This window comes from Aptenodytes patagonicus, chromosome 7 (assembly GCF_965638725.1).
Source record: "Aptenodytes patagonicus chromosome 7, bAptPat1.pri.cur, whole genome shotgun sequence".
Lineage (NCBI taxonomy): Eukaryota > Metazoa > Chordata > Aves > Sphenisciformes > Spheniscidae > Aptenodytes > Aptenodytes patagonicus.
The window spans coordinates 4,272,460-4,299,327 of record NC_134955.1 but is presented as its reverse complement, the minus strand read 5'-3'; the positions used below and the strand labels follow the sequence as shown (position 1 = coordinate 4,299,327).

Sequence of the window (26,868 nt, the reverse complement as noted above, 5' to 3'; positions counted from 1 at the left end):
GGCAAAGAGTCAGGCTTTTCCTTATGGTTTTGTGCCTACCTGTTCTTAAATACCTCACTGGTCACATATCCCTGGAATCTATTTCAGTCTGTAAAAATACACTTAGAAGCATGAAAGCTCTATTTTATTACATGTAAACCCTCCAAATACAAAGACTTAATAGAGGTTTTCACAGCATAAGCAATAAAATTGCAGGGTAATTGTAATATTAAATTTCTCAATATGAACACTCCCCTTAATAAAAGAAAATTACATTTGAAAGTTATCTGCAAAATAAAGCAAAGGGTACCAACATGGTTTTGAAATTCTGCCCTAAAAACTTACCTTTAAAAAAATATATTCTTAGTGTCACCTCATCACAGAAAATTTCCAATAGTTTCAGCCCAAACTATATATACACATACAGTGACTGTTCCATATACAAACCTGCTGTAACTTATGCAAGATAGGTTTAATACTTAAAACAATAATAAAAACAAGCAACTTCAGAAGAATTTGTAAAAATTAACAAAATATCCAGTTTTATTTAGCTTTCAGCTCAATGGTTTTAGAAATTAAGCAAAAATTCACACAGAATGAACATTTTTCTCCTTTGCCAGATGAAAAAGGTTGTATTGCTTGGTCCAGTCAACTACATTGGGTTTGAACATACCAAAGCAACCGCACTGAAAAAAGTCTGCAAGATTCTGGAAGCATCCAAGACTGAAAAGGAGAGAAATATCCATTAATAAACCTAATAAAAGAAGACTGCAGGAATCAAAAATACACGTTCACCATGGGACAGTACTTAAGATATAAAGCTGTCAATGAAGACAGCTCTGGGAGAAGAAACATAAGAACAGTTCTCTACTGACCATTATTCCTTTGTTGAACTTTTACAACCTGTATTACATTTAAGAATGAGAGCAGCTCAAATATTTAAAAGTTAGTACTTAGTAAGATCTCATCTGCTACGACACGAGGAAATACGGACTTCTAGTCTAACAGGGAAACCTTGGTACTAATTTCTCTATTGAGCTAAATACCGCAAGAGAAGTCAGAAAGCGGCCAGTTCATACCTCAATTCTCTTTCTGAACCTACAGAACAGACACAGAGATTGATGAACAAATTAAAGGACGACACCCCCTCACCCCCAAAATAGCATCTACTGATTAGAGCTGTGGGCTGATTTTGGCACATCTTTTTCCTAGATACACAGCCATGCAGAAAGAACCCCAGTAGCTCCCATGCTGCCTGTTTATTTCCTAGGGCAAAGGAACTTCTCAGCAAGGAAAATGAGGTCCCTTTCCTCCTCTTAGCACAACTCATAACAGACACGACTAGCACGTCCATAGACCACCAGTTTTTTGCATTTATGAAGTAGTGAAGCAAATCAGTACGGAAGAGATACATGCTTAAAACACACCACGCATTAATACTCACTTGTATGGAGTTCTCCTGAGTGAAACAGGATGCTTAGAAGATTTTCTCTGTATCAGGAGGTTCATTCTCTCATGCGAGGTCAATCCCAAGAATGCAATCTTACAGAAAAGAAAACGTAAGTAACGGTTAAAACGTGAACATCACAAATTAAAATTCTGGTGATACCACAAGATACTATTGAGAAGGGAGGGAGGGGAAGGAGGTTGGCCGTATCTAACAAATAAGTAATTACTGCCATAATTAATGACCGAAAAGTATGTTTTCAAATGTCACTTGGACTAAAACAGAACCCAGCAAGCTGTAACATGAACACTTCCACTGAGAAGGCAAGCTTAATTGGGATGACTGTAAAGATTGCACTTTTACAGATGTCTGTAGAAGTATAAGATCTGTAGCAGTTAAGCACCCATCTCCTCAGATTTTGTCTATGTTCTACCACGCAAATTGGTAGAAAAAGATTACTTGAAAAAGACAAAGTAGCTTAGCAAAAAACATGAAGTAGATGTCAGAGACTCAACAAAAACTTTTTCATTTTCTTGATTTGATGTCTTCTTTCACCGAGTTTCACAGTGAGATTTATGGGTTTTGGGGTTTTTTTGCGTTTTTGCTTACCTATTCCTTTTTCCATTTTCTTTTTTTTTTTTTTGAATCAACATAAATCTTATAAGCCTTTATAAATGGCTGCAAGGTTGCTTTGCTGAATGACATGCTAAATATCACAAAGCAGTACATTTACAAATGACTGCGTATGAAACACAGTAGTTAGCCGTAAATACCCTACCTAGATCCTTTTTTTCCCAGGATGGTATCTCAGTGTCTTGGGCATTACAGAAATCTAGCAGTACACATTTAAAATTGTGGGTTTTGTTTTTTTTTTTTAAACAAGATGTAAAACAAGTCTTTAGCTCAGTATGCTTAACACATATTCAAATGACACATCTTTCCTAAAAGCTGCTAAACAAGCTGTTTCCTAGATGCTTTAAGACAGCTCTTCTCAGTGTTGGTTGCATAGCCAAGCTCTCCGAGAAAAACATAAACAAGAAATTTGACAGTCCTCATCAGGATAAAATCCAGGTCATGTATTTTTATTGTAGCAATGGGATTTAATACAGTCTAATGACGCACTGCTGAGCTCTGCCATAGAGTTTTCAATTCAGGACTAATTGTACTATTGAGCTTCTGTGCCATTTTTGGGGTAGTAATACCAGTTCTGTTAGTTAAATAAGTTTCCTGCCTTTAAATACATCTTTCTACAGGTCTGGAATTTTTGATGAGTACAAAACCCAGAATTCAGTTATAGGAATGATTTGCAGACTGTGATCCTACTTTTAACGTGGGAATGCTGAGCGCACAAGTACCCATAAAACTTAAAGGACTGCCCTGAGATTTAAGAAAAGCACCTAGATGTGACATGAATTAGTCAAGCTTTTACGGGAGCAAATCATCTAGGGAAAAGTTTTAATATGATGACTCTTTAAGTGAGGAGCATAAACCGAAGCAAAGTAATACCTGATAAAGCTGAACAGTTAGCCACAACGAAGCCCATACAGTATGAAAACAGGCTACTGCGAAGATATAGGAAACCCATGGAGAACAATATGTTATCTGCGTGAAGTACGTCCATGCTCCATCTTGATGATAACTTGTTGCGCAATGGTTTGACCAATCTGACAAGATACATAATCAGTTAATTACATTTTTAGGCCACTTAAGAACTGAACAAAGATTATTTGCATTGCAATTATTTACATAGCAATATGCTCTAGAAATACCATGTTTAATGTATCACGTTCCCACTTAAAAGCACCCACAAGACTGCTTGCTGTTCTGGCTGCATAATCTTTACGTTATGTGTTCATAATCCACAGAAGGAACATTCAAGGCACTGGCTATGTACTTTTTATATGATATTGAAATCAGTCATCATGTCTCATTGTCAAGATTTCTGAAATTTTGCTTCATGCTTATTTGTAATTTTAGGACAAGAATTTATCATTTATCTTAAACACCATCATCAACAAAAGAAGACATGATGGTGACAACGCCAAGACAGCAGTGTTTTACCACTATTAAATAGACAAACTGGAATGTCCAATGTCTGTAAATTTCTTAAGAGATACCTAAAGCCTACCACATATGTATCTAACCCATAAAAAAACCCCAAACAAACTACAGCAGAGCAACTTTTTTTTGCCTCTATGTCAGTAGAACAATAAAGAGGTTTTCTCTCCCATGTTCCTTCACACACAGGAAATGGAGAAAATAATATGCTTTTTCCATACTTAAGACCACCACTGAAACAGAGGAAAGCAACTCATGTTCACACCCTGTGCCCTCCACTGCCATAGCTCGTTCACTTCACTTCACCCTGCGTTGAATATTGACTCATTTCAATATAATGTGAACTAATATAAAATAAAATGAACTCCCCCTACTTTCCATTTAAAAGGTTAGTGCTATGCTAATTCATCCTCAGGAACTACATTATAAGGGCTCTCCTCCAATAAATTTCTTAATTTTCCAAAGTAACAGTTGGGATTTATTAATGACATATACAGTTCTCTTCTTTTCAAAGTTATCACTACATTAAAAACAAAAAGAAACTTTTGCAGGTGTTCAATATAGGTATTTCCAAATAACAAAAATCAATAAAGCCTTTGCAATAATGTATTTACAAACTTATTTTCTATTACTTTCTAGTATCCAGACTAGAACCTGTAACCTGACCTTCCTCCACATGGCTTCCCTATTTCATCTCTAACAAAAATGCTTTCTGACATTGTATTTTCCAATGGACATCCCACTAGAGCCGTATCTCAGTTCTTACTCAACACAAACGTAATCGTATATTTGACCAAAGACTCAGCTATGATGTATTTTCATTTAAAGACAGAATTACAAGGTAACATCACTGCTGAAATAAGGTATCATTTGTGCAGGTATAATTACACTTGCTGGAAACAAAATGCTGAAAAATAAAGACCATACACACACGTCCCTGAAAGCTAAACTAAAATAAATTCATGGATACATACACAGAAGAGTTCCATAAAGCAGCCAGACACCGGTCATAGTCAGGAAAAACAGGAACAATAGATAGTAATGATGGTTCCCAATGCCTGAATTTGAGGTGAGGAAAAAAAGAGTTTGACATTTCAAAATTCAGCAGAGGTTGCATTTCCCCTTAACTTAATAGGAATAAAAAGAATGAAACCCACTTCTTCTTATTACCCCTGCTATCCTCAAGAGAGTTTGACAAGGCTGGTCTCTTTCTCAACTTTCTCCTGTAAGCTATCCCAATTTATATAATACAATTAGTTCTGATAAAGTCAACCAGGATTTGCCTCTTCTTCAGAGCATGCCTTCAGCTGTTTTAGCTAGATGAGGACGAATTATACAACCACAACTCTCCCCGTGCACAGGACAATTGCCTCATATGACTGAAAAATCTAAGCTATTCAATTTAATGGTTTGACCTTTGTGTGCTTCAGAATTGCAAACATACGCATAAAAGCCCCAGACTTCCGTCAGAGAAACCGTTACATGAAGATATACAATTATTTTTCTTTAAATTACAATCAGTATTGCTCAAAGCTTTGAAACAACGCATCAGAAGGATGTCTCACCACCTTGTAAATAGCAAACACTGTAAAAACATTTCCAAGTATTTAACATTACAAAAAACCTATCGGCAAAAGAATATGCTAAAAATATACTGCTACAGATGTAAAGCTCTAACCTTTCTATCTTAAGCATCACCAGTAATGAGACAGAAAGGAAGAAAGAGGGAGTTTCTCAAAGAACACAAGAACATGAAAAACGCCCTACGGGGTTATCTCAGTGGTCCAGCTGCTCCACTTTACTGTCTCTAACAGTGACAACAGGCAACAGTAGTTCAGGAGGACACAGGAGCCTGGCCACTTTCTGGAGTTCACTCTCCTCATCCACAGCTACTGCATTAAAATGTCAGAGTGTGCATACTCGTCTAGTTCTTTTAGTATCTAGTTTTGGACACATTGTCCAAAAATTTGTCTAAGCCCTTTCTGATCCTTCTGATACTGCCTGTATCTGCAAACCCTTCAGCAGCAAGCTCCAAAATTTGACTACCTGCCATGTAAAGACATTTTTTCTTTACCAATTTTAAATCCAATTGCTACTCTCACTGAGCCTCCCCTAGTTCTAGTATGATCTGCTTGGCGATTAACAGTTCTGCATTCACCGTAGCCACCATCTTCATTGCTACTTTTTTTTTTTTTTTTTAAAGTCACAATCATATCCCTGGTTCCTTCTTCTCTCAAAAGAAAGAGTCCCAGACTTTTTGGTCTCTACTCTTAGGGTGACCACTCCACCCCTTTAATATTTTTAGCTGCCTTTCTCTCTGCTATCTAATTTCCCTCTGGCACCTATCAGTAACCCTTCAGTATCAACTGTGTATTCTTGTATCAGGTGTGCTCTCTGTCTAAGGAGACAAATGTTATTTCTGCAACTGTTAAAATATGTGGTATTTTCGAATTTGATAAAACAAACACTCTCACCTATGCACTGTCCAATCCACAGAGAGTGTTGATCGTATCTGGCTACACATGAATCACAAGCAAGGCAATGCACAGATCTCAAAGGCTTCCTTACCTAGTTGAGGATGAAGAAAAAGAATACAGTCATAGCAAAAGCATCTATTTTGCCCAAAGTTTAGAGCATCATCTCATGGGCACCATCATATTTTGTACATTTACTGTGTAACAGACCTCACAACACAGAACATACATGAGAACTATACATCTTAATTTTACAAAAAAAGGGATGGAAATAATAATTATTTTATTAAGATTAGAGTCCAAGGATATCAAAGCATCCCTTTTGTCACCATAGAAGAAAAAAGAAATCTAAGTAATATAGAACAAACCATGCATGTAACACTTGCATGACAAGCAATGAGGAAAAAGGTTTTTTATAGCAGTATTGAGTAAAAGCCAGGTTCAAAAAGAAAAAAAATACCAAAGGCTCACTTACAAGACACGATGTGCAAAATGTTCTGAAGTCCAAGCAACCTGCTTCTGCAAGAGCTACAATGTTCTGAAAGACAAAGTAGTTCGCGCTTGCATTTGGATCACATTTTCAGGGGAATCTATGAAGATTTTTACGTTAGGCTTTTTGCAGTTCATAAGTATTTTAAGTGCCAAGCACGACAGGAGTAAGTACTTGCTCTTTAAAAAGGTCCATGAGAAACACAAAGCAGCAGAGACTACTGCAACTTCACCCATGCAGGACTATTCAGAAAAGTATCTCTATGTTCCCAAAATTAATAAATAATGTGAATGAAATATTCTTTAAAATGAGATGGTATTAAGATACAAGGCACCTCTCATACAGTCAGCCAGACTTCAGAGAGATGAGCAGAGCTGCTGTATTTACTGTTCCTTTATGAGTACTAGATAATGTTTACTAGTCCTGTGGCAACAAGTTAAAATTGCAGTTTATTCTCCCTGGCAATCTGAAGAAATATAACTTCATGGAGAGCACAGAGATCACAAACAAAATGCTTTCCTTAATCCACAGGTTGAGGAGACCAAAATACTAAATCCTCTACTGACTGGCTGGCCATGAATTCTTCTTGCCATTCTAAAATCGAGCTAGGAAATAGCATGTGAATTACATGATGCTTAAGCACAAAAATCAAACCATTGTACACATCTTCAAAGCATCTGACAAAATTCAAGCCATTTCCAGCCTTTGGTATGTCTTATGAGCATGGAGAATTGTAGGAAAGCGCTGTGAATCTCTTTCTAACCCTAGACAACTGAAGAGGAAACCGTATGAAATTTCTATTTATTAAGTGAAGTTCTACGTGAATTTATATCACAGATAACATCAGTGGTATGGGTCTGTACGATGTTTGGCCAAAGCTCCCATTTCGATGAGAAGATGGAGGCAAGGAAATTATGGCAGGATGATGAAGATAATTTTTCCTACTGCTGCTTGTTTCCTTATCTATGATCTATGTTGTTCAATGACAGAGCTAAGAACTCTTAGAAGAACAAGGAGTATTCCGCTGCTTTCAAGTTTAACAAAGCTGCACATGATGACAAACAAATCAACCAAAAGTACATATGCGTTGCACCAGGTGAGCTCTTTCATTTGTTTTTATGAAATCACCTACCTCTTTTCTTTCTTTTTCTGAAGTCTTAATATATCCAGGATCAGTTCTCCAAGTTTTATAGAAATAATAAAGAAGACCCACCACGCTGAACATGACAGTGATTTCAAGAATTGTATCTGTTACATGTAATATTCAGGTTAAGGAATATATTCTTATACCACGTATCACCACTATTTGTCAAACTAACAAAATATTCTAAAATTAGTTTATGTTATTTTACAAGCAACGCACAAAAAGGAAAAGAATGACTTTCACTTTTATAGTAGGATCCTCGCTGTCCTTCAGAGGCCATCGTATCAGAGAAGTTGAATATTCTGTCCAGTTTGAGTGCTGGAGAAGACTTTTACAACTGTATAAACCTGCATCACAATACAGCTCCCTGTCATCCTCACTAGCAGAGTGCAGACTTTTGCCTTTGAATATTTAACAGATATAAAATGAATTCAATTTTTTTTTTCCCCTCTGAAGTTCTTCTATTTTATTGAAACACCACCAATCAGACATGCATGGTTATTAAGCTTCCAGCAGCTGTGAGATTTGTTTGACTGATGCATACGCCCCTAAGTCATTGACCAGGCTCTTACTCAGACTGTTTTCTAAGTCTTGCCCTTTCTTGTTTGTTTCAGCTAAAACAACTGAATAAATTCAGACAGAAAAATGCAACTGGAAGTCATCCTGGAACTATCTTTGTCACTCAAAAAACCAAGCACACACTGCTAAGCACTTCTGAAGGTAATGGGACAGCTACTGGGAACCCTTCTTCCCTCACAAATATACTAGAAAATCCATGGTGATGAAATGACAAATTTCTGGTCTAATTGCACATTTTTCTTCTTGCACAGCGTTTACTTTTACCCAGTGGCTAACTGTTTTAATTACAGTATATGGAGGGAATTCATCTCTCACGAACTCCAGAGAAGGAGACTTAAACTCAGTACTTTTTATATATGGTTATTTGCTGCAACTTCTCTAGCAGACAAATTATTATTATACATGAGGGAGGATGTACGGTCATTAGGAACATAATTTTTACACTATGGACTAAAAACATCTGCATGTCAGGCGAAAGCGGGAGAAAAACACGTCAAGATTAACTGTCTCTATACAGCAACAGAGGAATGTGGAGTGGGACAAGTTTCATACCAACTAAATTCAAGCATCAAACTTGAGAGCTCGGGCTGCTGAAGAACAGTCCATGATGCCACCAAAGAGCAGTCAGAGAGCCCAAGCCTGGATTCCATCTCCAGTGACCACTCAGCCACTATATAAACTGCACAGTGTGAAAACCTCTTTAAAATAAAGTACTGCAACCTCAAGGTTGTTTTGTCTTATGAACTAACAACACTGCAAATAGCTCTAATTAAAATCAAGACGATAAATTATGAAATATTGGCACTGTGTATTACCAGACTTACAGCTGTGTCTGTTACAATGCAATTGCAGGGTGCAGTTATAGAAGTCAAAATGATGGTGCATTTCTTGTGGATACTGCTGGTCTACTTACACTTCTATTGTTTTTTTGGAGCTCAGAGAAGTCCTTAATTAGAATAGCTGGATTTTCATTCAGTCTAGAGGAACAGTTTGACAAACATAAATGCAGGTAACTAAAATACTGAACACTTTTATAACACTCAGATCTGTGACCAGTTCCAGAAGGAAAACATATTCATGAGAAAAAGGGTTGGATAGTGAAATGGAAAACTATCCACTTGCCCATCTCACCAAGCTATGGTTAGACCTTCAAGAAAATTGCTATGCTCACTATCTTAAGCAAAGTGTCTGACTCAAACCCTTATCGTTGGAATTTTTTTTCTTTTAATTTAGATGACACCAAGAAAACCTTAAAACTTCACAACGCAACACTGAATAACATGATTTTCATTTAGACAAGCATATATGTGTATCCCCAGTGGGAATATACTTGATCAGTTCATCAAAGTTAATCCTGATAATTCTATTAAGGACATCTTAATTGGGAACAGTACAAAAGAAAATGCCACTTAAAGGATGAAGTAATTAAAAATTAATTAAAATTGTGTAGCAATAAATAGATTATAGCCGGTTTAGTACAAATTTATTTACAGTTCTAAGTATCTCCCTAAAGGCCTTTTCACAAAACTTAATAAATAAATAGATGCCCCCTGTGTAACAAAAGAGCAGGGCACTGAAAAGCCAGTGTAAACTACTAAAACGTTTTTGTACTCATCAGTGCAAGGCCTCTTCAAAGAAAAGTAAATGAAAGATAGAAATTAATGCACTGTACGGTAAGGATGCAGCGTAACCTGTGCATAAAGACAGACAGGAGACTGGAAGATCTATTTTGGAGGGACATGAAGAAATTTGTTCCTTGTTTTTTTGGGGGGAGGGTGTTGTTTTTAAAAGCGGAAGCACGAATACCACTAACTGTCAAATCCTTGTCATTTTAGAAAGAAGACATGCTTTGAAAATTATTATTAATGCATGTGTTATCCGGTTATACCACTTGCGAAAATACATTACTGTATGAGAGTCTCAATGAGGAAGATTAAAGAGTCACATGGAGATGCTAACAGAGACAATTAGGTTTATAACAAAGACGTCTTCATTTTGATATTCCTGTAACATAAGAAGTAGTTCAGAATTGTACACAAATATCTGCCAAAGATAAAAGAAGGTACAGATTTCTAGTCCGTATATAAGTTAAACTCAAAGTTATTTCAGCCCTGCCCAACGGAAGTAAACCAATCTTACCAGACATTGACAGTCACGTGGAATTGGGACCGCTCATTACTGTTTGTATGACTGGGCTTAGATTTATTAGGAACTGTAAGGAGAGTTCTATGGCATTTCTTGAGTATAAAGGATATCAGGCAGGAACCATAAAAAAAAGGTCACGGACATCCAAAAAACTGAACTTAGCAGAAATGCTGTGGGAAGATACCTTAGATTCTTGAGCCCCACAAATTGCCTGAAAGAATATGAAAAGAAAAAATTATTTTTAAAAAATGTATTTAAAAATGTAACTCCATAGACTATAAATCATCTGTTTTGTTATTGTAAAAACTTCACACACAGAGTATACTTCAAGTCTCTCAAAGCAATCAAGGATTGTCACTCAAAAGCATTCTTTAGCCAGATGCCCAGGGGGTTAACAATGCAAAAACAAATCTGAAGAGTGCTCTGTTCCAGCCTAACATTCTGTATCAGAAGTGCTGTAGCACTGGGTGAAAAGTGCGATCTCTGTCTATTTGCACACTGATAGCATTGCTGTTTCAATGAATACTGACTGTTGCAGGAACTGTTGAAGAAGGCAGGAAACCTGCGAAACAGCTTAGGATAACACTGGGAGGTCTGGGGAGCAGAAGGGGAGGGAATGGTTCATTAAAACTCATTCTGTGTCACATATACAGAAGGAAAAGTTGAGATAAAGCACATTTCTGAGCATTGTGAATGGGTATCTTGGTGTCTACCAGATGCAGACCTTCAATAACACTCTCTTTATCATTAAAATTAGCTAACAGACTCCTTAATCACTTCAGTGGTTTTTTTTTTCCTCCCAAATCTTTCAGTGATGAGGAACTATTATTTTGCACATCTAAAGGCATTCAATTTCTGTGGTCATTCTAGAAAGTACATATATTTAAATCCTTCACACACTCTGCAACCACATCTCAGGAGTTATCTTTTATGCTAAATGAAACTAAACTCTGAAAAGAATACTGCATTAGATACCTCATATGGTGTTTATAACAATTAAATACACATACAGAGAGAAAAAGCCACAAACCTCACAAACAGAGCTGTCCCAAATAGCAGGAAGAGAAGCAGACCTCCTTTCAAAAGCCAAGAATCAGAACTTAAGTTCATTACGTATCCTATGGCCCACATCAATGTCAAGGAAGATGCCAACAGCAGGAAGAGCTATTAAAATGATTATTGTTAAAATACGACAACGTATTCAAGCAGGACTTACTTCAAAATTATTCAGTTAATGTAATAACAAATGCTGAAAGACTCAAGGTAGATAAGACAAGGTGACACATCAATAGATCACAGGGCGGGGGGGAAAGGACACAAAGAACCCACCCAAACCACTGCTACGTGCTTTTAAAGAATTTTATTTTTGTGCACCCAATTGCAGAAACTTTAGAAGATCCTCTTGTTAGAAAAGAGTTAAGTCGCATATTATTCTAAACACGGAATGCTGTAGCTTTATTCCCATTAGTTATTACTCGGGAAATTACCTCGTATTTCTCTACTATTTTCAGTAACCTGTTATTTCTTCTGCTTCTCATTCTTTCTTCCTCTTTTACCATATAAACCATGAAGCGATTCATACTTTGATAAGCAAGGTCAAGCGGTGTCTCTCCCTTTAACAACAGAAATGGTTAGTTATTTATGCACTTACCATATAAATGCTTTCCTTTTTAAGGGAAGCAAGAAATAAATATAGCTAAACCAAGAACAACTGGGCAGTTACTTTCCAGCCCCCCCCCCCTTTTTAAGGCAAGGGTAAAATAAATTCAGAGTTTTAACATGCTTAATCCAGTGCTTTGTAGTTCTAAAAACTGATACTTGCAACCACATTGCATCCATTTGAGTTGTCTGTTGGACTGTCTCCAATAACCTGAAACACTAAACTGTCTGCTAGAATATTACATGCTTACTGAAAGGGAAGGTTTCTTGTTTATGTGAACTTTTTAAAACCAAACAGCAACATCCTAAGTCACATATATGAAAAAAAAAGCAGCAGATGGAAGAGCTGCACAGCTTAATACACAAACCCTGAATAACTACACTGTACAAACATATCTATATAGTCATAGGAATTGATACTTTCAACATTTATACTTCTCACTATCAGTTTTTACCCATACTAGGACAAAGACTTTCATATGTGACTAGCTCTTCTGAACGTACAAACAGGCATTGTCAAACACTGGTTTTCATGGGATGATACACACATCTTTTTAAAGTCTTTAAGAGTTTCACCAAGACACTGTTATTTTTAAAAATCTGGCTGAAGTCATTACTCCTCATGACAATGTTTTGAAGTGGAAAACAGCCAACTTAAAAAAAGAAAAAAAAGAAAAAAGAAGAGGGGAAAAAAGGAAGGAAGAGGGGAAAAAAGGAAGGAAGAGGGGAAAAAAGGAAGGAAGAGGGGAAAAAAGGAAGGAAGAGGGGAAAAAAGGAAGGAAGAGGGGAAAAAAGGAAGGAAGAGGGGAAAAAAGGAAGGAAGAGGGGAAAAAAGGAAGGAAGAGGGGAAAAAAGGAAGGAAGAGGGGAAAAAAGGAAGGAAGAGGGGAAAAAAGGAAGGAAGAGGGGAAAAAAGGAAGGAAGAGGGGAAAAAAGGAAGGAAGAGGGGAAAAAAGGAAGGAAGAGGGGAAAAAAGGAAGGAAGAGGGGAAAAGAAAATTATTAGGAAGATACTAAGAACGAGGGGAAAGAGAGATAAAAAGGAAAAGAGAGAAAAAAAGGGGAAAGAAAAGAAGGGGGGGGTTGGAGAATCTGCAAAGGACACAATTATGTTCCGAGTGACCAAAAGGCTTGGCTGTTCATTAAATGAACGTTGCACAGAATCTCTGCATTCATAGTTTGAGCCACACCACAAGACAGGTGTTAATTCCTTTTGGGAAAGACTAAGAACGCCTGCTCTTAGTCTTTCCCCGTTGCAAAGGATATCCAAAGAGGAGAGGACTCAGATTTTTCTTTACATTCATTTTACACATTCATGCCACATGGAATGAAATATCATGAAAGAAACTGTACCTTGACATTTTTTATGTCCAGGCTAGCGCCAGCTTCCAGCAACAGATCCACTGCACTAGTATTTCCTGATGCTATTGCCCAGTGCAGTGCAGTATTCTTTTGAACATTGTCTACAGCATTGAGAGAGGGGTTAAACTTTAAGAGAAACCTCGTGGGTTCTGGTCTAGATGAAAATAAAGTATAAAAGTTAACAAACAGGAGATAATCTATACTGGAGATGAAACTTTTGAACACCTTAGAAAAACCACTGTTCCCATCTGTGAAATAACAGCAGATACACAACGCCTTGTCTCAGAACAAGCTCATCAACGGTAGATCCAAGCTTATAATTCAGGACCTGCCCTGAGGGTTTTTCTCCAGACTATGTTATCTTACCATTTTAACAAATATGATGTATATACACAGATTATATCTTTTTACAACGCTGCATATAAGCTTACATCTCCACATTTTATTTCTTCTAAATGCATTTTACTGCGTCCACCTCCATTTGTTTTCATTTCTGGGAAAGCACAATAACGCTGCAGACGGTTCAGCCACAAACCTAAACTTCTTTTAGAAATTCTTTTGACTTTCTTTGCTATATCCAGTTAGCTACTTGATAACTCCTGATCTCTGAAACACTGCGTATTTTAGTACAACTAAAAGGGAAAGGAATGTCAGTTTAACAAAAAATTTCATAGGAAAAAATTCACCTCACTGCTTCTTGGGTACAATAAAATAGATCCTTCTTAAGTGATTCACTACTTACCCGATCGCTTTTTGTGCTGATAACATTAAAGGTGTTTGTCCATTGAAGTCTGTTGTGTCTATGTTCTAAGTATAAGAAAAAGATAACAAGCAAGTGATTACCAGTGATTTCAGGAAACAGAGTTAGATGGTCAGATTCGGAGCTACACAACTGGCTTAGTTTCACTGCAGTAGTGGAAAGAAACCAAATTATACCAGCCAAGAAGCCAACACTCATTTAAACATTTCCCCCCACCCCGAGTCTTGCATGTCGTTCCTTTCAGAATACGCCGAGTCCCTGCTAAGGATATTTTTAAGGGACAGTCTCCACTAAGGATATTTTTAAGGTAACCATGTTAACCATATTTCTTGTCCTCTTTTGCACAAAAATATTATAAATAAAATGTACCTTGTAAAGCAATGTTAACCATCTTCCTTTTGTAAACAGAAGTACTAACAGAATGTCCAAGTACATAAAACTGGTTTATTAAAACAACAAAAAAAGGATTGATTATGTATCTCGACATAATTATTTAAACACCTAACTTGCATTACCTAATTTTCTTCCTTCTTCTTCACAATGAAGGTTTCTTTCTTCCCCGCCTCCACCCATCATTACATTAGAGCAGATTTACTTAAAAGAAATGTTTAATCACTTGGATTTTTTAGCAGAAGACAGGTGGGCTAAAAACTTTCTTAAGTTTGTGATATATACCATCTATACCTACATTCCAGAATTCAGTTACTCTACTAAAGAGAGCTCTAGGAGAAAGAAAATAAACTTGCCAAATCTTTAAATCTTAATACTCAGTGTTTCAAAGAAACAGTCTAGATCCTGTAAGAACTCTCCTCTCATTTTTATTAGCAAATTGTCACACTTGTCATTAATTCTGCTTGCTTCAGATGTAAGCTAAGCAGACATCAACTAGAGTGGATACAATATAAAAGTACAGAAAATACAGAAATTTCTAATAAAAAATTCAGACCTAGTCTGATCATCTATTCTGCACACTTCAATTGACGGACAATTGCACAGACTATTAGCTAAAAAATTGTAATTAAATAGTAAATACTTCATGATGTATACGCTTCATATACTGCTTTTTGTTCTCAGGTTTAAAAGCCAGTTGTTATTTATACAGCAGCACAAACCTGCATAGCCTTAACGACTCTCCTTAAACACTCTGATTTGTATGTGAATGTGTATGTGTGGGGATGACAAGAACAGGGGAGAGTATTAAAAAAACTCCATTATATATATAAAAAAAAAAAAATCTAAAGTTTCTCTGAACTTATGGCACAGGGAAAGAGCTGTCAAATACCTGCTTATCATCTAGAAAACAAAACAGTTAATTCTGAAATGTATCGTACACACAGGCAGCTACTCGTAAGTAGAAAACAGTACTTGGGACAACAACAACATACCTGGCCTTGTGATATGAGGTAAGCTACAATGGGCATGTGTTGAAACAGCACTGCTAAGTGAAGGCTGCTGAATCCTTCCCCATCAATAAGACTGGGATCCGCTCCACATTTCAACAATAACATGACCATAGGCAGGTGTCCTTGTCTGTAACGATACGTGAAATGAAACTAGACAGATGACAAAAAAGATGGAAATTTTAATGAAAGCATTGCCTTAATAATTCTCATAGATACCCCGCAAAAAAAAAAAAATTCCTTTCAGATTCTTGTGTTTTTATTCAGGAAATTACTTTTTTTTTTTTTAATTAAAAATTTATATCAGAAAATTATATTAAATAAGTACCTTAATAAGTCAGCCTAAAGCAAGCTGTTAATTTAGAATACAATGGTTATTCTACAGTAATTTCTCCTGTGGGCAGTCTTTCTCAGAAGAAGTATCTAACTTTGTTTGGCAGAAGACTAAGATAGCCCAGAAGAAAGCACTGATCTTCCAATGTGAGAATTTGCACTCAGAGAAGTCATCCCAAAAATCACTAATTAAGGTTATGTTTTTTCCAGACGAGCCGTGCTTTGTTCTTTAGATCATTTTACTCAAGTCCTGCCCTAGAAGCCAAAGTTGTGTGATTTTTAAACTGTATCAGGTTGAACAGATGTAGTCTAGAGCAATGTAGAAAGAGCAGATCCAAAGAGGCATTAAACACACACAAGCACTAATAGCTACTGTCGCCCAGGAAGAGACGCTGCATGTTTGTGGTGGAAACAGCTATAAGGAGCCCAAGGGGAAAAGCTAACGCCACTGGGAGAAGACGGTTAAAGACCTCTCTACGTGCCTCTGAGCAACAAGATGTCTTACACTGGTCCTACTGCTACATGCTTGTGCTTTAAAGTCCAGGACTGGCAGCGTTGAGTCTTACGAGAGCACACCAAAGGAATCTAGTGCAGAAGCTAAAACAACTGAAAGCGTACTAGTTAGACAGGCTGACATCTGAGGGAACTGCGACTGCAACTTTTTTGGACTTAAACTGTGCCCTAATAAGCATCAAAAGCTAACTTCAGTGACCTAACACAGCCAAGTCTTCTTTGCCCAGTAAGGCAGCACTTACGAGGCAAAGTCTGAACAGTACTGTTTCATCCCTAGGGAAAATTCAAAATGTGAGTCCAAGTGACTAAAACACAGATGCACGCGTAACACAACTTTGTGGCCTGCAAAGCTGCCAGGAATCAGAGAACAGATTTCAGCATTATTATGGACATGCAGTGAAATTCTTTATACCTCAAAAAAATCAACATACCACAGAATTTGGTTTAAGGTGACCACTGCTGTGCTACACAAAATATAACTGTCAATACTACCAGATTTACATTTAGTAGTTGCAAGCAGCATACCTAATGGCCCAGTGAAGGGGAGTTGAATTCAAATCTCCACCTAGCTGATCCACTATTGCACCTTTGGAAATATAGTATCTGTATAACAGCAACACAATACAATTAAGAACAGACACAATAAAATATTAAAACATTATACTAAGCATAAGATAGGTCTAGAAGCAAATAGCTTATAATAAAAAAAAAAAAATTCACTAGAGAGGCAAATGGACAAGAGTATTTTTGCAGTAAAGGATGCTGTTTTGAGAAAATGTTTAAGGAAAAATATAATAACTAGGAAGGCACCTATAAAATCAGCTTTAATCTTTGTTAACCAAACCAAACCCAACCCAACCCAGGAAAATCTAATGATTTCATGTACTACATGATTTCACATATAAAGAAACCGTGGTAACTTTACATTTCAGTGACATTTTCACAGAGGTAATCGGGTTAAAATTTGAATTTTATGCTTTTCTTCTCAAGCAGCATGTTCCCTTTGTTTTGAAGTATAATAGCAACAAAGCGATTATAAATAACAGTGGCAGAATACTTGTGCCACTTTCACAAGGAACTCTAGAGCTTACTTAACCAGCTCCTGTCTGTTGTTTATTGCCGCCCAGTGAAGAAGAGTCACATTTTCTTTGTCTGGCTGTCGAACATCATATCCTGCTTCTACCAGTTCTTTGCATCGCTCTACTATTCCATACCTTAAATGAGAAAAAAAAAACCACATCGATTTACTTATCATTCATTTGTTAAGTATCCTCCAGTTTAGAGACAGCCATATATTAAAGAAAATCCCAGTAAGCATCATCCAGCAGGTCCTACTTGAGCAAATTCCACGTTGCATTCAATGGAAGCCTTGGAAAAAGAGATGGGCTGAGCCTTGATGAGTAGAACTTTCCACATAACAAAACAAACCTGGTTGAGATACCATTGTTTGTGATAAAATATTTACAATAGTACCTTTACGTGATTTTTCTTCTTTCACTATGGGGAGAAAAGGGAACTGTAAATTTTTCCTTTGTAAAAATATCCAACGTGGCTCACGTTTGAGGACACTCCCAACTATTTCAACATTTTTCACACACAGAACATATACTTACTGTGTAGCCTTGACAATATCACAGGTGCTGGGGTCTTCAACAATCGGATATGGCCCCGGCAGCACCGGTAGGTCTTTATCCTCGTGGGCGCTATGACAGCTGTGCATATGGGGCCGATGAGGCCCATGGCAATGGTTTTTACACTGTTGGTTAACAAAACGTCTGTCAACAAACATTATTTATACACTGTACACCACACCTCCCTCTTTACCAGACACACGTGCTATACTTGTCAAGTTGCATTAATACAAGTAACAAAGTTCATTTAAAGCACAGGTAAAACCACCTGACAAGAGACTAATCCTTTTATTCGGCACAGCGACATGGGAGGACAGAAGGGATATGGTTAAGGTCCATCAGGCCAAATTACAAAGGCGTTAAACACTTTGCAGATCTGGCTCCCGACACAACACCCTTGCCCGCAGCAACGCTGCTACACTAGCAACGACAACCTACGTCCTTGAGTAGGTTTCGAAATGCAAGGGCACTTGAGAGCCACGGGGCCAGCCCCGCACGCCTGAAAACCAGATGCCAGGCACTAAAAAAGGAACACGCCAGACAGGCCACAGGCCTCCGCTTATCGCTCAAACGCAGCTGCCGGGAGCCGGAGCCAGCCGCCGGCGGCGGACACCAGCCCCGCGGGCCGCTGCGAGGGGCACCCGCGCCCGGCAGCTCGGTTGCTGCGGGCCGCTGGGAGACCCCTGCCCCGCCGCCAGCAGAGCGCCTCCGCTCTGCGGAGCGCCGCCACGGCCGCCTTCTTCAGCCCCGTGCCGAGCCACGGGCTCACGTCGAGGCACCCCGAGGCAGCCGGAGGGGAGCCGGACGGCAGAGGGGCGCGCACCCGGCCCGGCGCCCCTCCCCCGGCTCTAGCCGCCCTCCCAGCCGCCGCCAGCCTGCCCCAGGAGCCCGAGGCCGCCGGCCGGTAGGCCGGCCGACCGACCTCCGCGCCACCGCCTCGTGGGGCCCCGGAGCCTCCCCCGCCGGCCCCAACGGTCAGGCAGGGCGGCTCCAGGCGCCTTCCGCGGCCGGGCGGACCGCGGGCCGGGCGGACCGCGGGCAGGGCCGCCCCCTCGGCAGCCCTTCAACACCCCTCCCTCCCCGGCAGCCGCCCCCGGGCCTCCCCTCACCACCGGGCCGCCGCCGCCCGCCATCCTCCCCGCCCGGAGCTCCGCGCCCGCCGCAGCTTCCTGCTCCCGCTTCCTGGCTACCGGCTCTGGGGAGCAGCAGCGCCGCCGCGGGGGCGGGGCCGGGCACACGGCCCGGGCGGCCGCCGCGCAGCCCCGCAGCGGTACCGGGAGCGCCCGCCGGGCCGCAGGGTGCAGCGGCCGCTAGGGCCGGCAGCCTGCCGCGCGGGAGAGCCTCGGAAAGCCGTCCCTAACCCTCCCCCCGGCTGCTACAGGGCCTCTTCAGCTGGCAGAAGCACATCAGCAGCTTCTAGTTTTCATCAGTTCTGTCTCGAACTGCTCCTTCCCCTTTTCATAGGCAGTAACGTGGACGCTCATTCAGTGCGTGCTTGGCGTTGCGCGTAGGACATCCCTCCCCATAGTCGAGGACAAGGACCAACGCCTTTTCTGCTGGCGTAACCTTGGCGGGGGGTGGGGGGCTGGCTGTGCCTCGGGTGGCAGCAAACAGGTTCAGCTGAAAGTGATCTGAGCCCCACGCCTTGCCTACAAAGTATTTACCAGAGTTATAATCTGTCCCACCCACGCTGCCTTGTACAACAGGAGGAACCAAGGGGACACTTGGAACCGGTGCAGCCTTCAAAGTCTGACAAGTCGATGTTAGAACATGAGAAGGCGTTTCCAGTCCTTGTAAACATTTTGACACCTGGTAATGTTATAAGCAAACATTACAGTATGAAAGGTTACCAAAGAATTATCCTAATGCTGAGCACGTGTCAAAAACAAAGCAATGCCTCATTTATGACTGCCTGTGCACTGGTTAAAGCAGGGTGGGAGAGGAGGAGCGAGCAGGCTGTATCATGAAACACGCACGGCAGGGGCAGAACAAGAGTTACTAAAGCAATCGTGAATCTATCCTCTAACGCCCAAGGGTTTGATGTTGCAACCTTAATAACATTTATTTGGCATGTCTTTGTATGTCGTTTCCTGCAACTATTTTCAAGGGGGGAAAAGTATTTTCTCTTCTGTATAGTCATAGCAAGACTCTCCTTTATCACTAGAGCAATCTACCACTTCAGTCAAAAAAAAAAAAACCCAGTACATAGTAAATGGCCAAAATAAGCTGTTATCAGCTATCTTGAGAGAACTGAGAATGCTTGCTGGTTAAGACAGTGGGCTGGTGTCAGCTGGAAGATGCCCTCGTTCCTTCCTTCCTGCTCTCCCTCCTTGATCCACAGAAGATCTCCTGCTCAATGCAGCGTCAACCGCTGGAGATCTGAATAGGTTTGGGGGGGGGGGGGGCTGTGCGCAGGGATTTCTGATCTGGTAAGAGGAAGCCCGGCCTGGCACATCACGTGTATTTTCAGCTCAGCGTTGCTGCCTTGGAGAAGGGATGGTTCTTCATCAAGTTCATAGCCTGTTAGCAAGTTTGCCAGCTACCAAAGTTTCTCTGAGGCGCGCAAGTCTCAATGAGAAGATGGAAAATTTCAGCAAAACAATTAAAAAGCTTTTTTTTTTTTTGTTTGATTGGTTGCAAGAAATAAAAAGAAACTCTTCACCACCCTACAGCCCTTAGGCTTGTCAGATCTCATGCTGAAAACAGTAACAGTAGCAGGGATTCACAAAAGTCACCGGAATACTGTAAAATGGAGAGTGCTGGCACCTTACCGATAGAGCAGCTATCAAAATGCTTTACAGTCATGAAAGCTGCTTTGGTTTTTTATGACTGCTGATAGTGTGTTGTACTTTATATAAACTTCAGCTGAGATTTTCAATTGTTTTAAATATGTTAGTAAGCTGTTTATGAGATAGGTAAACATCGCTCAGAGCACTCCTCTTACATACTTGGTTTTATTTGCTTTTCCTGATCTTTTTCTGCTTGATCTTCCTGTATCTCAGGCTTCATCCTTCTACACTCTTTTTTTTTTTTCTTCAGTTCCATTTATTGTCTGGAAGGAAACAGACAGCTACAGTAGGATCCACAATCACTGCTGAAAAGAAGGCTCAGAAAACCATGTTCCAGAAATCCTGATGTTCATGAGCATGCTAAATCAATGTGGTAAGCTATTCCCCATCAAGCTCTTCTTAATCAAATATTGCAAGGCTAGTTCTCTGGCCTGCGCTGTGCTCGCTCTTGTGTGTCATGCACCCACGCCTGCACTGCCCTATATCTCCTTCCACAACCCTGCAAAGGTGCAAGCGGAGCACCTCCTATTCACGCCACGCATTTAGAGCTGGAATATCCCGAATTGCATAGTTTAGGCCCCCAAGTTGACTGAAGGAACAAAAATAAGCGTTTTGTCCACTATCAGAAAAAAGTTGGCTAGATGATAATTTTAAGTCTTCTTATTCCTAAATTCTTGTTAATTTTAGGGTGTTAAAAAAAAAGGATTTAAGAATTTACCTGCCATGGAACATGTTATTTCTTTGGTGATTTGAACAACTGTTATTTGTTGTTGTTTAAATCAGCTGAAACTGTAAATGTTATGAATTTTTCACTTAAAGCTAGTACCTTAAGGAAGCAGTTGCAAATACTGTGGGCATCTGCTGTCATCCATGGTTACCGAAAAGTGGGTGAATAATAGAAACCTGATGCAAACAAATATAGAAGAGTTCCTTCACAAGAATATTTGTAATGAGTCCAGAAAAAAATTGATTCTGAACGTGGCTACTGGAGGCTGCTCACAGTACATTAGGAAAAGTTGGTTTATTCCAAATAAACTACAACTTGCTTTCCCAACTTTATTGTGGAAGAACGAATGTGGTTACTGATAGTCTGCAAGTTTGCCTAGCAATCAAGATGTTGCAGAATGAATGCAAAAAGTCAAATTCCAGTTGACAGGCTAACAGAGATTTTCCTTCCATGTGCAGAACTGCTACATAAATAGATATTAAAGCAGCTCCAATTGTTAAACTATTGAGAGCTTTAATTTGGTTCAATATCACAAAATGTTTTATATGATTTGAATGCAGAAATCACATTGGGGAAGCTCAGGAAGCAACACTCTTGTGTAACGACACGGACCTGTTGGAGCGGCTCCAGAAGAGGGCCACGAAAATGATCAGGGGGATGGAACACCTCTCCTACGAGGACAGGCTGGGAGAGTTGGGGTTGTGCAGCCTAGAGGAGAGAAGGCTTCGGGGAGACCTTATTGCAGGTCTTTTTTATAAGGGGGGTTATAAAAAAAGATGGCAGCAGACTTTTTAGCAGGGCCTGTTGCAACAGGACAAGGGGGAACGGCTTTAAACTGAAGAGGGGTAGATTTAGACTAGATCTAAGGAAGACATTTTTTATGCTGAGGGTGGTGAGACACTGGCCCAGGTTGCCCTGAGAGGTGGTGGATGCCCCATCCCTGGAAACATTCCAGGTCAGGTTGGACGGGGCTCTGAGCAACCTGATCTAGTTGAAGATGTCCCTGCCCATGGCAGGGGGGTTGGACTAGATGACCTTTAGAGGTCCCTTCCAACCCAAACTATTCTATGATTCTATGAATTCTAAGATACCACAAAAAGATTTGGTAGGCATTTGGGTATGTAATGGATTCCCAAAAAATGCAGAAATGCAAAAATAAAACTGAAGAGAGAGTTACCGTTTTCCAGTTTGAGAGCTTGGCAGGCGAGAAGTTAGGATTTGTTAAAATAGAAGTCAGTTTGATAGAGATTTTCTGCATTATCTGAGACTACTCACAAACCTTAAATCACTTGATTATGTGGTATTGTATGACAGTTGGTTGCAGTAATTACAGTAGTATGCTGGCAATTTTCAACTTGGTCTCTTTTAATCTTTGTCACCTGCGGATCTCACCTCTAGCATCTTTTTTTATATTAAAAAAAACAAACAAACAAACCAACAACCTTTCCAGAAGTAGGAAAAAAATTAAGGCTTTCCTTCTACTATATCTACAGCTGGCTTTGCAAAAGAAGCCATGTTTGATATTGCTGAAATCTAGAGCAAAGCTCCTAGCGGAAGGCAAGATTTGGTCTTCAAAGAACAGATGGGCAAATTTCCATGTTAAACTACATACTATCTTTATTGTATTCGTGGGTTTTGGGACATATAATGGTTACTGATTTCATTTTTTTTTTTTTTAATAATCAGCCACTATTATCTCATGGTATATAGTGACAAACTAAGCTTAGACAAAGGCTTTGCTGAACTATTTGTGGACAATAAATCGAGGCAGAACTGAACAGTTTTATAAGTTTTTTCTGCACTTTGCTGTGCTATTAATGCTGCACTGTTAACATTTCATTTATTTGTACTTGTTGAGTAAATTTGCTCGAAGTACTTAAGTGTTTGCAAGAATAAGAACTTCTACTCGTTCACAACCCTTAAGAGACTAAGAGACTTGGATTAAGTGCATTGTCTTCCAAAGTCCTAAAACAATCCCTCCCAAACAGCCTTTATCAAGTGACTATGCCTGTGATTAGTGACATTTTGATTAGATAATGGTAAAGAGATACTTAGGTGTTTAGCAGCTTTCAAATGGCATTTTGCATTCACTTCACTGGATAAAATGACAGAAAGGCAAGTATAAAAAAAAATGCCATTAAAACAGATCAAATTTTATGAAAATTGCAATTTAAAATGCCATTAAAACAGACAAAGTTTTATGAAAATTGCAGTTTTATGAAAATTGCAGTTTAAATAGTGTAATGCTTTTTTGTTATGGCAAAACATCATATTATGCATTTTACATTTTCCCTTATTGCTTTTGATGCTGTTTTATGAAGCACTGTACGTAATAAGATTTTGCACCTAAGTGTATCTTTTCTGAAGAAAAAATTAGAGGGTACAGATAGCTTCTAGAAGTAAACTGAATGCTATTTCCTTATTGTATCTCTCCTAAAAAAAAAAGTTATATATATCTAATAGCAGCCACAGGAATAACACCACAGTCCTGCCAACAGAAGGATCATTGTAATTCTACCTCCACATACACCCCTAAAATAAAGCCATCAACTGTCTGTGAAATTTGAATAAAAGGGATTGTATGTATCCTCAGAATTATTCAAATTCCTTTTCTGTATCATTTGTGCACAGCCACTCACAGCCAGAGGTGGTACAGAGGCACTGAGGTATGAGACAACAACTGATGTACTCCAGTTTGAAAGTTCTCAGAGGACAAACAAGTCCATGAACGTTGGCCAAGGGTTCTGCATTGCCACTCATCAAACTGAACTACCAGCTGCGTGGGAATGTACAGATTGCCTGTGCACGTGATTCAGAGCCAGATTTCTTTTCAGGGAAGATGTCTAAACTTTGACGAAAACCAGAATGCCATACCCCCAAGAAAAGTACAGTTTGGAGATGCTTATGCATGAAGTTGAAGTACTGTTATTTTATTCTCAAAGCGTTTAGTACGTAACTCTCTCTTCATCTAATGTAAACAAGAGCACCGAACAAAAATACTAATTTTGATTAAGTTGTTGTCTATAAGGCAGTTAAAAAAGAGGACACACTCAGTGGCTGTGTGTGAGGAGAAGACATACAAAAAGAAGAGAACAAGTGAGAAGACATACAAATAGTAAAAGCACTCAAGAAAACTAGATGTGTTGACTACTGGCTTGTGCATACATCTTTCCCAGTGTTTCGTAAACAAAGCTAAGCATATATCATAGAGCTGTGAGAGTTTTAACTAATAAAACCATCATTTAGGAGAACTGATATTTTTATGGTTAGGAAAGTCCTGATCTGATGGGTATTTTCAGCTAGAAAGCAAGAGACTTCAGTGTGACAAAGCAATTTCTTTCCTATGCTCTCCTCAGATAACAAATAGAGACAATGTTGCCTAAAAAGACTCAGATCATCCCAGAACCATCAGGCTGATGTCCACACCATGCCAAACGGCACAACTGGAACAGATGCTGGAATACACTTCTTTCTTCCTCTTAATTTTTAGATTCTCAAGATTGTAAGTTGCATTAGAAACATGATCCTTTAGATACTTGACTTTTATATTTTTTTTTAAATTTTCAAACACAAAACTGCTGGCATGAGGACAAAACAGGTATCTGAGAATGCAGAAGTTTCACTTCAGAGCAGCCTCGCTTCCTTGTAGCTGACCATACTGGATTTAAAAAAATAGGAAAAATGTTTAGAGTGTGTGCATAATCTGCATTTCCTATCGCTGTGGCTTATGTTCGAATTGTAGGACTTCATCTCATCACCACAGTGAACCACTTCATTTACCTCACTAGCTACAAAAAGCTTAAAACCAGTATAGGAGCAATCAGTCAGTTCAGCCTCATGAAATTCCACTGAAGTTACACAACAGACAGTATTAAGACGACACGTAGTTCACTGTTGTTGGTCAGAGACACTTTCCTAATCCGAAATAAGGAACTGCGTAGTATAACTGAGGACAGAATTTATTCTGTCACATCAGTTTAACTTTAGGGGATAGAAATACGTATATGTTTTGAAATGCCAGACTCTTAGGCTACTCAGCTCTGCTGGAAGCATTGACACAGCTAAACAACTAAAAGAAGAGAGCTATGTTAAACAGAAGCAACTCTGTCTGGGAGAAAAAAAGAAAGAGTATTTACTGGTCTTATCTTAAAACATAAGTGAAATCAGTGCAATAAAACAGCAAGACAAGTACCATCTTCATGGCATGTATGATACAACCTGGAAGGCAGAGTTTTAACCAGCAATTGCAGAACATCAATGTACCGCTCCTGGTAATTTGTATTGAACTGTGCATTTCAGCTGCAATATTCTGAATGTTAACATCATCAAAATTAGTTTATCCCACGCTCACGCTTGATTTTGCTGAATTGCCATGAGCTGTCTTCTTTTTAGGTGCATTCCACATACTCATTTGTTGCTTTCTTCTCTTCCAGAGGAGGTAGCAGCAAGCATGTGTTACACATTCAAAAGCTGACACTTGTTTTGGCCGGAGGAAAAAGGGCAAAGAAGGAACATCCCTCTTCACTGACAGGAGCTGAGATTTTTCACTAGCTGGTTCGTGGTAGTATGAACCTTTCAGCTACAACTGTGCAAGAGGTACTTAAGTTTGCCTTCTCTGTTTTGATGTCTTCCTACCCCTGGGGTGTGTCTTTTTGTCAGCTGGGATTTTACACACTAAAACCTACAAAACCTTCAGGCTAATAATGCATACAGAGAAATGCTTAGAAAACTCTTTCATAAGCAAACTTCAGGAAATCACAAGAGGAGGCATCACTCCAATAACCTACTTTTATAAAGAAAACATTAGGAAATTAAATTTGTCAGAAGGAAATGACATTTTAGCATCTGATAATTGTCCTCAATGCTAGAGCATCCGTTTCCTTTCTCTTTCCCTCCATCTCCACCTAATTACACCACAGTTGCGAACCACTTCTCCTTAGCCACCACAGCTGCCTCCCACACCTGGGCTCAGGACTGCCTGGTGCACTCAATGACTGCATCAAAGCCTTGCTTATATTTGACTTACAGGAGGAAGGGCTCTTTGATACACGACCTGCAGCGTTACAGAGAACACCCACCACTAAGCGATCCTCAACAGTAACTACAACATGCCAGCTGGAAAGCCAAACATTACAATAAAACTTACTTTCCAGACACTGAGATGGTTACTTATTACCACCTTAAGAAAAAAAGAATGGGCTCATTTCAAGATATTTTGGGAGTTTATGATAGCCATTTGCTTGATATATTAATTTTTCAGCACAACTGAAATTCTGGCAACGATATGCCATTTTTCCCCTCACAAGTGCTCAGTCTTGTAGCCCCACCCCCTGTAGATAGTGAACAGTTAAATGTGTTCCCCTCCACCAGTACATTTTTT

At 39.4% G+C, this 26,868-nt stretch overlaps 1 protein-coding gene across 1 annotated transcript; it reads right to left on the bottom strand.

The window, feature by feature from the left end:
- Positions 1-108: 108 nt before the first annotated feature.
- On the bottom strand, positions 109-19,143 carry ZDHHC13 (zDHHC palmitoyltransferase 13). Its single transcript, XM_076343810.1, has 17 exons — positions 19,082-19,143; positions 17,955-18,097; positions 17,433-17,555; positions 16,867-16,944; positions 15,481-15,625; positions 14,078-14,142; positions 13,327-13,489; positions 11,804-11,929; positions 11,347-11,480; positions 10,427-10,527; positions 7,581-7,705; positions 6,434-6,496; positions 5,959-6,052; positions 4,459-4,542; positions 2,933-3,090; positions 1,424-1,521; positions 109-702 (listed from the first exon to the last, which is right to left on the bottom strand). The coding sequence occupies exons 1-17, from the start codon at positions 19,103-19,105 to the stop codon at positions 567-569; spliced, it is 1,860 nt and encodes a 619-aa protein (XP_076199925.1). The 5' UTR covers positions 19,106-19,143; the 3' UTR covers positions 109-566.
- Positions 19,144-26,868: the final 7,725 nt, after the last annotated feature.

Coding starts and splice junctions, on each gene's coding strand:
- ZDHHC13 (XM_076343810.1), bottom strand. CDS start 19,105: ATGGCGGGCGGCGGCGGCCCGGTG. Junction 11,930..13,326: donor TGGACATAAAAAATGTCAAG/GTACAGTTTCTT, acceptor CTGTTGTTAAAG/GGAGAGACACCGCTTGACCT. Junction 7,706..10,426: donor TTTTTTATGGTTCCTGCCTG/ATATCCTTTATA, acceptor CCTGAATATTAC/ATGTAACAGATACAATTCTT.